This window comes from Papaver somniferum, chromosome 4 (genome assembly GCF_003573695.1).
Source record: "Papaver somniferum cultivar HN1 chromosome 4, ASM357369v1, whole genome shotgun sequence".
NCBI lineage: Eukaryota > Viridiplantae > Streptophyta > Magnoliopsida > Ranunculales > Papaveraceae > Papaver > Papaver somniferum.
This window is the reverse complement of record NC_039361.1, coordinates 74,133,573-74,146,259: the sequence shown is the minus strand read 5'-3', so window position 1 is coordinate 74,146,259 and position 12,687 is coordinate 74,133,573. Positions and strand designations below refer to the sequence as shown.

Here is a 12,687-nt window from a genome sequence, read left to right as displayed (position 1 = left end):
ATTCAGCACCCCAACACAAATTTTCTAACGACAATTCTAGTCAGAAGAAAATCTGCTGCTAGTCATGATTTCAAACCAGCTGTAAGAATAAAAAGATGGGGAACTTAGGCGCAGGTCCAGAATTTTTTTCTTCTTACCGCCAGGCCTAGAATTACTTTTCCCTAGAGTCGCACCCAACATTATTTAAAATTATTAAAAACGTGCAGAGTTCCTCAATTACCCTTCAGCGGTTCTGGGAAGTTTTATTAACTCCCAAAAACGGTCGGAACCATTTCTTTTCTCTTCTTCTCATTTTTTCTTCATCCGTTCTTCTCATTTTTTCTTCATCCGTTTTTCTATTCCTATTCCTCCATAAACACTGTAACGGATGATTGATTATTGAAGTTGATCAAACCCTAAAAATCAATTTCAAACTCTAAAAAACCTTAACCCTAGAATTCAGTAGAACCAAAATGGATGAAACACCGACAAAAACACGTCTTCAGAAATCAAAAGAGAAGAAATTAGGTACTAAAACTAGTTTAATCGATCTTATTCTTGCATGCATTCGGTACATTTGATTTTATTTGATTTTCGATTTTAATTTTTGTTCTTGATGCTTCAGATGAAAAAGAAAAAATGAAGTCGAAGAAACAGAAAAAAACCCGGTGAGATTTATCATTAGCTTCATCTGTTAGTGTTTGATTTTGTTTTTTTTGAATTTATTTTTTTTTAATCTTAAATTTTGTTACAGTAATTGCCGATGATGTTGAAGATGAACAAGAAGAAATTGATAGTGTCGAAACACTGAAGGAGATGCAAATCAAGGCAAAGAAAGCAAAGAAAGCTGCACCAAAGGAAGTATTGGGTGATGATACAGATAATGAGGATGATAATACAAATGATGCCGAAGATGGTAAGATTTGCTTTGAATCTAATAAGAAATGTGTTATCTATAAACAAGGTGCGTTGAATTCCTTCCTGTTCCTGTTATGCATCAGTTAAGCAGGGTTGTGTTTTTAAATGCATAATAAGTTATGCACCTTAACAAATCAATGCATGACATATTATTCAGTTCCAATATTAAATGCATGACTAGTTATGCATTGTTTATACTTGCTGCATCACAGGTTATGCATATAAAAAAATGTTTTTATATTTGTTATGCATTCCTTTGTTGTTCTAAAATATTAAATGCATGACTAGTTATGCATTGTTTAGAATTGCTGCATCACAGGTTATGCATATAAAAAAATGTTGTTATATTTGTTATGCATTCCTTTGTTGTTCTAAAATATTAAATGCATGACTAGTTATTTTTTGTTTAGACTTGCTGCATCACAGGTTATGCATATAAAAAAATGTTGTTATATTTGTTATGCATTCCTTTGTTGTTCTAAAATAGCAGTTCTAAAATGCATTTTTTTTGTTCTTTTTTTTACGCAGTTAAACCTAAAACCAAATCTGCAGTTCAAGGAGGTACTTATAGAGCAGGTTTCCTTAGGGTAGGTCACTTGTTTAGTAAGATAAAAGACAGAGGTGGTTTGAATCCGTTGCAGGCTAACATGATGAATGTGTGTGTGTTTGGAAAGTTCTATAACTGGTTATATGCTGCAAACATGGCATACTTGGATGGTAAGAGCAACAAGCTGATGGATGAAGTCTTTCTATCATATGACCATGAAGATTTGAATCAACATTCATTCAAGTTGTATGAAAACAAGTCCATAGCATCAACGTCTAGTGAGCTTGCTGTTACATTTTTGATTCCAAGAATTGAAGGAGACAGAGGAAATGATATTCTGACTTCGAAGGCAGAGATAGAGCTGACTCAGTCACATCCCCTCGTCAAGCAATTCTCATTCAAAACAAAGCCAGGATTTATCAGCAAAGATCCCAAAGCACGGGTAACAAAGGTGTGGATAGATGATATTGAAAGGCTGGTGTTGGAAAAACTTGATAAGAAAGGTCATGAAGAGGAAGTTGTCTGCCTTATCTGCCTTTACATGCTAGTCGTCTTGTTCTTTTGTCGTTCAAGTGGAGACAATTTAGATGTCGCGTATGTTGGTTTGGTTAAGGATTTGGAAACCATGGACTCTGTCTCTTTTCTTGATCTTATTCATGAACACCTGATGGAGAGCATCAAGACTGTCAAAAGAAACAATCTTCATATCAGGAATTGCAGTGGTTGCACTATATATTCTCTTGTGAGTTAGTTTTTTTTTTTTACTTTCATAACATCTGTCAATAAATATTACTTTCTTGGATACAAAATATCTTATTAGTTATTATTTTTTGCAGCTTTGGTTGGCTGAGCATTCTAACATAGATGAGATATCATCAGACATCGTCAAGGTCATTTCCAATGCTACACCGAGAGCTGCGAAGTGGGACTTGGCAGCAATGAAGAAAGCAATGCTCAAGAAGAATATTACGTTCTTAAAGGTACATGTTTGTGAACATTTCATGATTTATAATTTACCTTCATGCATCTATGACTGTATCTCTAAATTCCTTAAAAATGAATGCATAATAAGTTACGTTAGCAAAAAATGATAACTGCATAATAAGTTATGCACCTTAATAAATCAATGCATAACATGTTATGCAGCCCAATATATGAATGCATGACCGGTTATGCATTTTTCAATATTGAAAAGGAGTTAAGCAGGGTTGTGTTTTTAAATGCATAATAAGTTATGCACCTTAACAAAAATCAATGCATGGCATATTATTCAGTTCCAATATTAAATGCATGACTAGTTATGCATTGTTCAGATTAGCTGCATCACAGGTTATGCATATAAAAGATGTTGTTATATTTTTTATGCATTCCTTTGATGAGTGTCATTAATCATGTTGCAGTATAATGAGAAATTTAGAGATGAGTACAGTGCAATGGAGATGGAATTCTGTGAACCAAGAAAACCAAGAAAAAGGAAAGAGATATATGATCTCGTCCTAAATGAATCTTGAAGAGAACAGGGAAAAGTATGAAGAAGAATTTCTGGATGCGATTAAGATCATTGAACAAGAAACGTGTCCCCCCGATTGTGTTGAAGCAAGGTTGCAGATCATTGAAGCAAAGCTGAAAGACATGAAGCAGACTCATGAGAGGAATAGACAGAGTGGAGTAGACTTCAATGAAAAGTTGTATAATTACGTGAAGGAATTGCTCGTTGATTGTGGCAACATATAAGTGCAGGAGGAGTCGTCAGGTGGACCTAGTGTCAATGTATCATCAGCTGAGCCAAGCGACCCACTGAGCCAAAACTTGCCAAGGAATGAGACTCTTGTTGAACTGGTATCTTCAACTGAACCACCTACACAAGAATCAGTTCCAGAAGTTATCAGACTCGATAGCCAAGACCAAACAGCTAGTCAAGGTATCCAGTCTTCACCTTTCAAGTTCATGGACATGGAAAAAGCTGTCAATCTGTCCAGCGACGACAAGGAAACAGAAACTCAAGTGGAATTGGAGACAACACCAAATATAGAAACAACACAAGAAAGACTTGAAGCACATGAAAGAGACTTTTTGGCCGGTGGTGATGATGACATTCTTCCAGAAACTCAGAAGAAAGCAGAAGAATATGTGGTGCCCACATTTAATATGCATTTATCACAACCTGCTGCTGCAATTAAAGATGATGTTGGTGGACCACAAGAGCAAGCTGAAAATCTGCAACAACCCGCTGTTGAGATACCACAACATCAAACTGAAGAACCACAACAACCAGAAGATCCAGTGGCTGAAAAGCCACAACAAGTAGCTGTTGAGATGGTTGTTGATGCAGAGAAGGAGATGGTGGTTGAGAATCCTTTAACTCCTGGTGCCACACAAGATGCTGAAAAAGAAAAAGGCTATAATGAAGATGATGAGATGGAGACCATTTCAAAAAACCTGGTACCTAAAATATAACATCTTTTATTATGGTATTTTTATTAATGTCAAATCAACTATGTACTACTTATTATTTTTAATCAACTATAAACTGTTTACTATATTGTTGTTTTGTTGTTTAATCAACTATTTACTTAATTTCATAATAAACTGTTTATATCTAACACATTTTGGTTATATGAATCTCTAGGAAGAAGACGTAGGAGGGGAGTTTGTACCAAGAACAGAATTTTTGAAGAGGTCACCATTGAAGAAAAAGTCAGTATTGAAGCGAAAAGCAAACAAGGCAGAAAAGTATGGGAAGCAACCAGGAAGCAAGGTAAGAATAATCAAGGAAAGGACAACATGGAATCAAAGGACAACCAGTGTACTACTCAAAGATTGTGAGCTAGGGAAGCAGAAGAAGCAAAAAGACAAGCCTGATGAGAATAAAGTTGAAGAAGAAAATCCCCGTACGTCTGCTGGCTTGCCGTTCAGAAAATTACCTCCGCTGGAAACAATGGAATGCTTTCAAGATTACAAGGATACAATAGAACCAGCCATGATGGAAGTACTGGAGACATACTTTGAGAATGCCAACAGCCTGTAAGTACATCAAAATTATCTTTATGCTTGTTTGCATAATATGTCATGCAGCTCCCAGTGTTTAATGCATGGTTAGTTATGCATAGTTTAAAATATCTACATCACATGTTATGCAGCTCCAATGTTTAATGCATGTTCAGTTATGCAAAAAATGTTGTTATATTTATTATGCTTGTTTAAGAAATCAATGCATTACAGGTTATGCTTCTTATGAAATAAATGCATAACAAGTTATGCTTAAAAAAAAACATGCATAACACAACCCTCTAGTTTATGGTTCTGCCGCATGTTACTTGAATAAAACATCTCACCAATTATGTGTTATGTCATCTGCAGAAATTCGGCTTGGAGTATCAGAGAAGGTGAAGACCCGTACTTGTGGGATATTCGGATTCACGGAGATATAATAAGGCATCTAATGAACAATGAATACTTAGAAGACCAAGTAGTACGCTACTACAGTTATAGGTTGTTCAAGAAGCGGGAAAATGAAAAGATGGCTGATAGTGTTGAACATAGGTATGCGGAGTCTGCATTCATGACGCCAGATGCTTGGGTAAGTCAAGAAAATAAAATCATTTTGCTACATAACAAGTCATTCCTGCATATTATCTTATGCCCATATAATTACTTCAGCATAAAATGTTATGCAACTAGATTGAACTGCATAACAAGTTATTCAGCATTGTTTTCTACACCTGTTGTGCACCCTTTTAATTGCATCCACTAACTTTGTTTTCCTAAAAAATATTTCTTTTGCAGTTCTTTTTTAAAACAAAGGAGAAAGATGGGATTGCCAAATTTGTTGGAGAATTCATCTTGAATCTCCCTATTGAAGTTGAGAGAATGTTCATTCCAATGAACTATATGACAAAGGAAAACCCTGCTGGTACACATTGGACATTGTTAGAGTATGACTTTTCAGAGGGTGAGTGGAACTACTATAACAATGTTGAAGGCTATAAATCTAACTGCAACAAACAAGCTCTCATAATGGCAAAGGCTTGTATGCCGTATTTGATCCAAAGATATGATGAACTGAATCTATCACCACAAATCGTGGATATAAAGCGGGAACCGCTTGTATACAATGATATTTTTACTAAGATTGTTCCTGAACAAGGTCATCACCCCTACTGCCTCATATTTGTATGCTATTATATGAAGATGAGCATGAAGTCTCAAGTCAGGGACAAATGGCTGAAGTTGGGAAATGAAGATGCAGTAGAAAAAGGCAACAAGAAAAGAGTAAGTCTGGTATTGAAAATGCTGACGGATCTTAGAAACAGTTGCGCGATAGATGCCAATGAAGACATCTGGGATGATGTTGCGCGTCAATGTGATGAAGCTGAGCGTCAAATGTGAAGTTGTGCATAATAGAAAGGCTCAAACATAACTTTGTTTTAACAACCTGTGTGTTGTTGATAGGTTGAGAAATTTAACTTGGGAGTGAAAACTAATGGGAAAGTAGTTAGTAGTTCTTGTCAGAACAACTTATGTTATCTTGTCGATGTTTATATATATATTTATTATATATCAATGCTGGTTTCAGTGCTTCTATTTGCTGCAATCTTATTTCATTTAACTGTACTATGATATAAATCTTACAAGAAAAATGAAGGAACAACAGGTTACATATAAACATCTAAATAACAAGTTATGAAACAAAATAAACCTGAATAACATGTTATTCCTAATAAAATAAATGTGCATGACTTGTTATGCAGATGCAGATGCATGAAGGAACCACATTTGCATGAGTCGTTATGACGCCATCTTTAAAAGAATAAATGCATAACAGATCGTGCATCGTCGAAAAAAAATGCATAAGAGATTATGCATCTTCAAAACAATAACGCATAATACGTTATGCATCATAAAAACTAATGCATAACAAGTTATGCATCATCAAAAACTAAAGCATAATCCATTATGCATTTAAGAATAAAAATGAAAACATTATCTGATAGAAGCAGAAAAACACACAGTGAAAAAAAAAGTATTTTTCATAAAACCAATACAAAAAAGAAACTAAGTAAAGAAAAAGTACTTGTTCATAAAAACTAATACAGAAACTAATGAAAGAAAAATGAATAAGGTTCAAACATAAAAGTAATAGTCTGAAGAAACAAACAAGATAATTGCTCTTCTTTAACTTCCCTTAGGCTGCTTCGGCGGCTTCGGAGGCTTCTTGTAACAGGTAGGATTCGTACATGTTTGCTTGTTATGATGACCAAGCTCAAAACAATTACCACAGCGAATAGCTCTCCTGGGCGGCTTCTCTTATCTGCTCAAATTCCTATTAGCTTGTGGTCTCCCTGGCGGCCTCCTAACATCAGGTACATCGATAATATCATTACCTTCATAAACTTCAGGCCTGTTATAGTTCGGAATAGGATGAATTGCATGACTGTAGGCATTATTGAAGTATGAAGTAGTGAAATAAGGTTCAACAAAATCATATGGATTAGAACCAGACATTGTTATCGATGCGAAAGCATGCACACATTGAAACCCATAGACGCGCCACCTCTGACATGTACATGTCCTTGCCTCAAGGTTAACACTATGAGAACTGTCCCCTCCTTCCACTTCATAAACATGAGTATCGGACTGTATAACCAGCCAGGTTAAACCCCCATCAATAAGAGCCTTCATCTTATTTTCATTCTTCGGTGTGAGAATTGTTATGAAACTATTACCCGTATTCCGCCTTTCTGACATCATACTCATCACATCCTTCCTTATCTGATCCATAAGAGCATTTGCAGGGAGCTTCTTGTGTACCTTCATCCAACTATTGAAGGATTCAACAAGAGTAGAAGATGTCCTACCATACCTACAACCCTGGAAAAAGGCATTTGACCACTTCTCTGGAGGGATATCTTCAATATAGTCGACTAAGAGCATAAGCAGCACCTTGAAATGAATCAATAACTGCACCATACCTTTCGTCAGATGCATTAATAGGTAAGTTCATCTTAAGATGATAATAGCAGAAACTATGGAAGGCTCCAGGAAAGTAAAATGGAATCGCTCTCTTTAATCCTTATGCACGATCAGATAAAAATGTGATTGGCCTTTGATCATGATCAAGAACATTACTCAAATTCCTCATGAACCATTCCCAGTTATCATTATCTTCACCAGGTATCAGGGCCATGGCTAGTGGGAAGAAGCCTGCACAGAAAAAAAAATATAAAATCAAGCCAGCGTCTACATGAAGTATGTGCAGCTAAAAAAATTCATAATGGCTCATGCATCTAAACTAAATAATGCATAAGACATTATGCATCTAAAACAAAAATGATGCATAACCAGAAAAGTGAAAACAAATAATGCATAATGTCTTATGCATCTAAACTAAATGATGCATAAGACATTATGCATGTGCATAAAAAGGGATGCATAAAATCAATAAGTGAAAACCATAATGCATAAGACATTATGCACCTAAAACAAAAAATGTATAATGTCTTATGCATCTAAAACAGAAATGATGCATAACCAGAGAAGTGAAAACAATAATGCATAAGACATTATGAAGCAAAAATAAATAATGCATGAGACATTATGCACATATATAAAAAGGATGCATTATCAGAAAAATTACCATTTTCAGCATTGATAGCGGTTGCAGCCATGAGGCATCCTCTATATGTCCCTATAAGAAAGGTAGCATCGACATAAACCATGGGGCGAAGGTAACGGCAACCATGGATGCATGCCTCGAAAGCAATAAAAAGACGCACAAACTTATTTGAAGGTGACTCATCTTCTAATTCAGCTGAACTATCCTCGTTCGCTTCAGGTTCATCCGTTTGAACTTGAAAATCAATCCAACTCCCAGGATTTGTGCTGCGAATGGAATCTACATACCATGAAAGATGCGAATACGACATGGCTTCATCACCAAATATATCCTCATACACTTTCTCTCTTCCGTTGGAAGCTTGGTAGTATTTCACATTGATCCCGTAGCTAGTTTTGAAAAAATTTGCCAAATCAGATGCTTTGAAACTCGGATCACTTCGGATTTCATCCTTGATCAGACTAGAAACAAATTTACTGCTGAGCCTGTGGAAAAGCCTTTCAGTTCCAACACCACAGGTATGACTGCTCTCATATTTCTTAACCTTAAGCATCCTGTTTTCAACATCAACAGCACAAACCTTATACTCCCAAGGGCAATTTTCTTTTGAGCATTTTGCATAGAATCTGCTAGGTTCATTCTTCTTATATACAAGAACACGCCCAGCTTTTAACTCGTATTTCTTCACTACGATACGTACCTCTACTACACCTCCAAAAAACACTTTACCAACTTCACCAAGTAATTTATCCCAACCTTCAGTCCTAAGAACCTTGTTAACAGGCACATAACCATCTTCAAGGAAATTCACCATAGCTTGTTCGGGTTCAGGTTCTATTACACGACTACTTGAAGCTCTACTACGACTTCTGGAAGAATTACAGCTAACTTCGACAAGTAAATCAAAGCTCTTCTGACCTTTACAGTGGCAACGAGATACAAAACATTGAAGCAGAATATCAGAATCAACTCGCACAAACTTGCTTCCATCATTAAAGGAAAATCTGATATGATGCGGTAATAAACGAGTCCAGTTCTGGCAAACGGCTGTCTTCAAAGACTCCAAAGTTGTGTTGACATCAACAGGATGTGCTAAGAATTCACTGAAGTAGTGAATTACAGCTAGTGCACTACCAACAGGCATTTTCACCCTGCAAAACACAAAAGAGAAAAAACCAAACATATCTATCCTGCATATTGCTTCACAAAAATTCTTACTCAAAATTAAAAGATCAAATCAACAACAGCAAACAGTCTACATTAACCATAATCAGATGAGAAATCAACAGGATATCAAAATCAATAACAGATAACAGATCAAAAATAAGAATGGAAAAACAAATCAAATAAAAAATCCAACAGAACAGAAGCAAAACCTAGTAAATTGGTATGTCAACATCGGAACATGAAATCGAAACAAAAAAATTTAATCGAAAAGATCTACATTGATGTTAACAAATTCAAATCCAAAAAAATAAACAAAAATTCAAAAACAAGCTAAAAAGATCTAAAAAACGATTCGAAAAACTAAATTAAGCTTCGGAAACCTAAAATAATAGATCCTAATCTTACAGAAACTAAAACATAGAATCGAATCAAGATTAAACAAAAATCAGAATCAAGATTGGAATAAAAACGAACGAACCTGAAGCTTTGCTGAGTAAATTGAATCTCTCTCGGTAATCATGGACAAGTGAGGCTAAAGCTTGCTGAGTAAATTGAATCAATCTCTCGATAATCAATCTCTCGAAAATAAACAGGATATACTGAAACTGAAAGTGAGGCTAAATTGGGAAATAAAAAAGAAAATAAACGAATTTTGAAAACTCTGAGCCTGCAAATAATTTGTTGGCTGCTTTTGGGTGCGCCCGTGAGATTTTGTGAGGGTGGGTTTCACAGTAGGAAAATGTGTAAGAATGAGTCTCCCTGTAGTTTTCACTAAAAAGATCGACAATTGGATGATGCGAAAACAAGCCCATAATCATAAGCAATGATATTCCAATACGAGCCCGTGTTGGCACTTTGCAGCTCAAGCTGCCAACAACTCACCTGACACCTATAAGTTACCGATTCAAATAAGGACCACTTCACAGTCTTTCACTGTAATTTCTTACTGAAACGCCAAAAATGAAGCTTCAAGCAATTATCATCCATGGCTTGATATACGCCACAAGTTTCTTCCTGTTAATGGAGTTCTCATCATCTGGAACATCTCAAAGTAAGTCTAAAGTTTTTATGCAGATATGTTAAATTTATGCACATGTCTTGTTTGTCGATTTGTCACATGCAGCCAAAACTTAAGTATAAGTGCCTTACAAAACTAAATTCAATTTGCAGAACAAAAACTACCTTACATGATAGTAGATGTAGAGGAAATCTCTAGCAAGACATTCGATTATATCGTCGTAGGAGGCGGAGCAAGTGGTTGTTCTTTAGCGGCAACTTTATCGAATGCATTTTCAGTTCTATTAGTAGAGCGTGGAGGATCCCCTTACGGGAATCCATTAATATCGGAAAGTAGGAAGTATGGACTTGCATTGATGCAAACTAATGAATTCTCATCAATATCACAAAGTTTTGTGTCCGAGGAAGGAGTGGTGAACCAAAGAGGAAGAGTCTTGGGTGGTTCAACATCGATTAATAGCGGATTTTATAGTAGAGCTAGTAAAGATTTCATTGAAAGGATTGGATGGGATGAAACATTAGTGAGAGGATCATATGAATGGGTTGAATCGAATATTGTGTTTCAACCAAACCGCAGTGATTTGAGTCCATGGCAGTCTGTTGCGAAAGAAAGTTTTGTTGAAGTAGAAGATTTAGTACCTTTCAATGGTGTTAGCTTAGAACATGTTGCAGGAACAAAAATTGGTGGGACTATATTCGATGGGTACGGAAAAAGACATTCGTCAGCAGATTTACTAATTGCTGGAAATGTGAACAGGATCAATGTTCTCTTGAACTCAACTGTGAAGAATGTCATCTTCAATCATAAAGGTAAACAGCCGACCGCGCATGGCATAAGATTCATGAAGAGTGATGGTAGCGATGATAAAATCTATGAAGTTCAACTACGCGCAGAGAAAGATTCACTATTAGTGTTGGGTGATGTAATATTGTCTGCAGGAGCAATGGGTAGTCCCCAAATACTCATGTTAAGTGGTATTGGACCTCAAGAACACTTAAAGCACTTCAATATATCAACTCTCATCAATTTGCCAGAGGTGGGTAATAATATTAAAGATAACCCTTGCATTTCTCTTCTCATAGACTCACCAAAAACGTTGATACCAGACACACCTCAGATTGTGGGAATAACCCAAGATTTCCAAATCATAATTCAGTCTGTTAACAGAAATGTAAAACAGAATGAGACGAAACTGATGTTTGTAGCTAAAGTTGCATTCCCGGTATCCAAAGGGAAGTTAAGGTTAAAAAATACAGACTCTAGGCAAAATCCTTTGGTAAGATTCAATTATTTAGCTGAGAAAAGGGATTTAGATAAGTGCATAGAGATGAGTCATTTGCTTGAGAATGTTGTACTAACGAATTCCATCAAATTGTTTCTAAAGAGCAAACAAAATGAAGAAACTATAAAGAAGTCTAGTTCAGAGGAGTTAAGAGAACTCTGCAAGAAGAATGTGAAAACGTATTATCACTATCACGGTGGGTGTGGAATTGGGTCTGTTGTTGACAAGGATTATAAGGTTTATGGAGTCACGGGATTGAGAGTTATTGATGGATCAACTTTTCCAGATTCGCCGGGTACCAATCCTATGGCCACTGTATTAATGCTGGGAAGATATCAAGGTACGAAGATAATTAAAGGAAGGGAACAAACCTTGATAAATTGTGTACCCGAATACAGCTATCAAAATCTCATGCAGGCTAGTTTCACTGCCTAAATTATTATTGGCATAATGAATGTAGATCTTGTGTAAAGATTTTTCTAAATGATAGAACTTTATTCAAGGAACTGTAAGTCTAATTCTCTATCACACTCATAAACCGAAAATGGCGCTTTGAAGAGAAGGTATTATCAGTCCACGATTTTATTTTTTTTTATCAGTCCAATTCATTTATTATGGATACCAATGCAGGTTTCATATCATTGTCTCTGTGAAGATGGGAGAGGTATCGGTAAATCAACACACGAAGACATCAATAATTGGACTCAACAGAGATACTGCATGCCAGTCCTAGTTGTTGAATTTTCTGTTCTTCCTATGCGAGGTACGGCTTACTATTAGCAGTAAAGTTCCGAACAAACCGATTCTAACCCACTTCAACAAGGAATGGAAATGATGACAGTATAAGCTTTCTTAGTCCTTATTAGTTATTACCTCCCTAAATACTCGGTAGAGAACCCGATCCGGGCTTCCTGGAGAACACCTACCGCCATGAACATGGTCTTCAAATTTATACGTAATTAAGAATCACATGTATTAATCGAGAAAGAAAAGATATATGCGGATTTGAATCAAGTTCGAAGTTGTAGCCTCTAATATCCTGCAGTGTGCACAATATGTGTGGCGACTCGCATGTAAACTGCTTCGCTCTAATGATTAAGGGCCTCTCTGGAGTTTCACTTGACCGCATAAAGCGATCTTTTTGTGCATTCTTTCCTAGC

General features: G+C 36.1%; 2 protein-coding genes across 3 annotated transcripts; both read left to right on the top strand.

The window, feature by feature from the left end:
• Positions 1-4,194: 4,194 nt before the first annotated feature.
• On the top strand, positions 4,195-5,864 carry LOC113272694. The gene is made up of 3 exons (XM_026522496.1): positions 4,195-4,468; positions 4,805-5,018; positions 5,769-5,864. Exons 1-3 carry the CDS (start codon positions 4,383-4,385, stop codon positions 5,862-5,864), a joined length of 396 nt encoding a protein of 131 aa, XP_026378281.1. The 5' UTR covers positions 4,195-4,382.
• Positions 5,865-10,073: 4,209 nt separating this feature from the next.
• LOC113273986 (protein HOTHEAD-like) lies at positions 10,074-12,417 on the top strand. Of its 2 annotated transcripts, XM_026523541.1 has the most exons (3): positions 10,074-10,278; positions 10,398-11,867; positions 12,158-12,417. In XM_026523541.1, exons 1-3 carry the CDS (start codon positions 10,188-10,190, stop codon positions 12,178-12,180), a joined length of 1,584 nt encoding a protein of 527 aa, XP_026379326.1. In that variant the 5' UTR covers positions 10,074-10,187; the 3' UTR covers positions 12,181-12,417. The 2 variants fall into 2 exon arrangements, with proteins under 2 accessions (XP_026379326.1, XP_026379325.1); XM_026523540.1 differs by lacking the exon at positions 12,158-12,417 and having other exon boundaries at positions 10,398-12,096.
• The last annotated feature ends 270 nt before the right edge of the window (positions 12,418-12,687 follow it).

What these genes read in the sequence shown, in the direction of transcription:
- LOC113272694 (XM_026522496.1), top strand. Translation starts at nt 4,383, where the DNA reads ATGGAATGCTTTCAAGATTACAAGGATACAATAGAACCAGCCATGATG. An exon ending in TTTGAGAATGCCAACAGCCT is followed by an intron (nt 4,469 to 4,804) that starts GTAAGTACATCA and finishes TGTCATCTGCAG; the next exon opens with AAATTCGGCTTGGAGTATCA. An exon ending in CTGCATTCATGACGCCAGAT is followed by an intron (nt 5,019 to 5,768) that starts GCTTGGGTAAGT and finishes GTTGCGCGATAG; the next exon opens with ATGCCAATGAAGACATCTGG.
- LOC113273986 (XM_026523540.1), top strand. Translation starts at nt 10,188, where the DNA reads ATGAAGCTTCAAGCAATTATCATCCATGGCTTGATATACGCCACAAGT. An exon ending in ATCATCTGGAACATCTCAAA is followed by an intron (nt 10,279 to 10,397) that starts GTAAGTCTAAAG and finishes TTCAATTTGCAG; the next exon opens with AACAAAAACTACCTTACATG.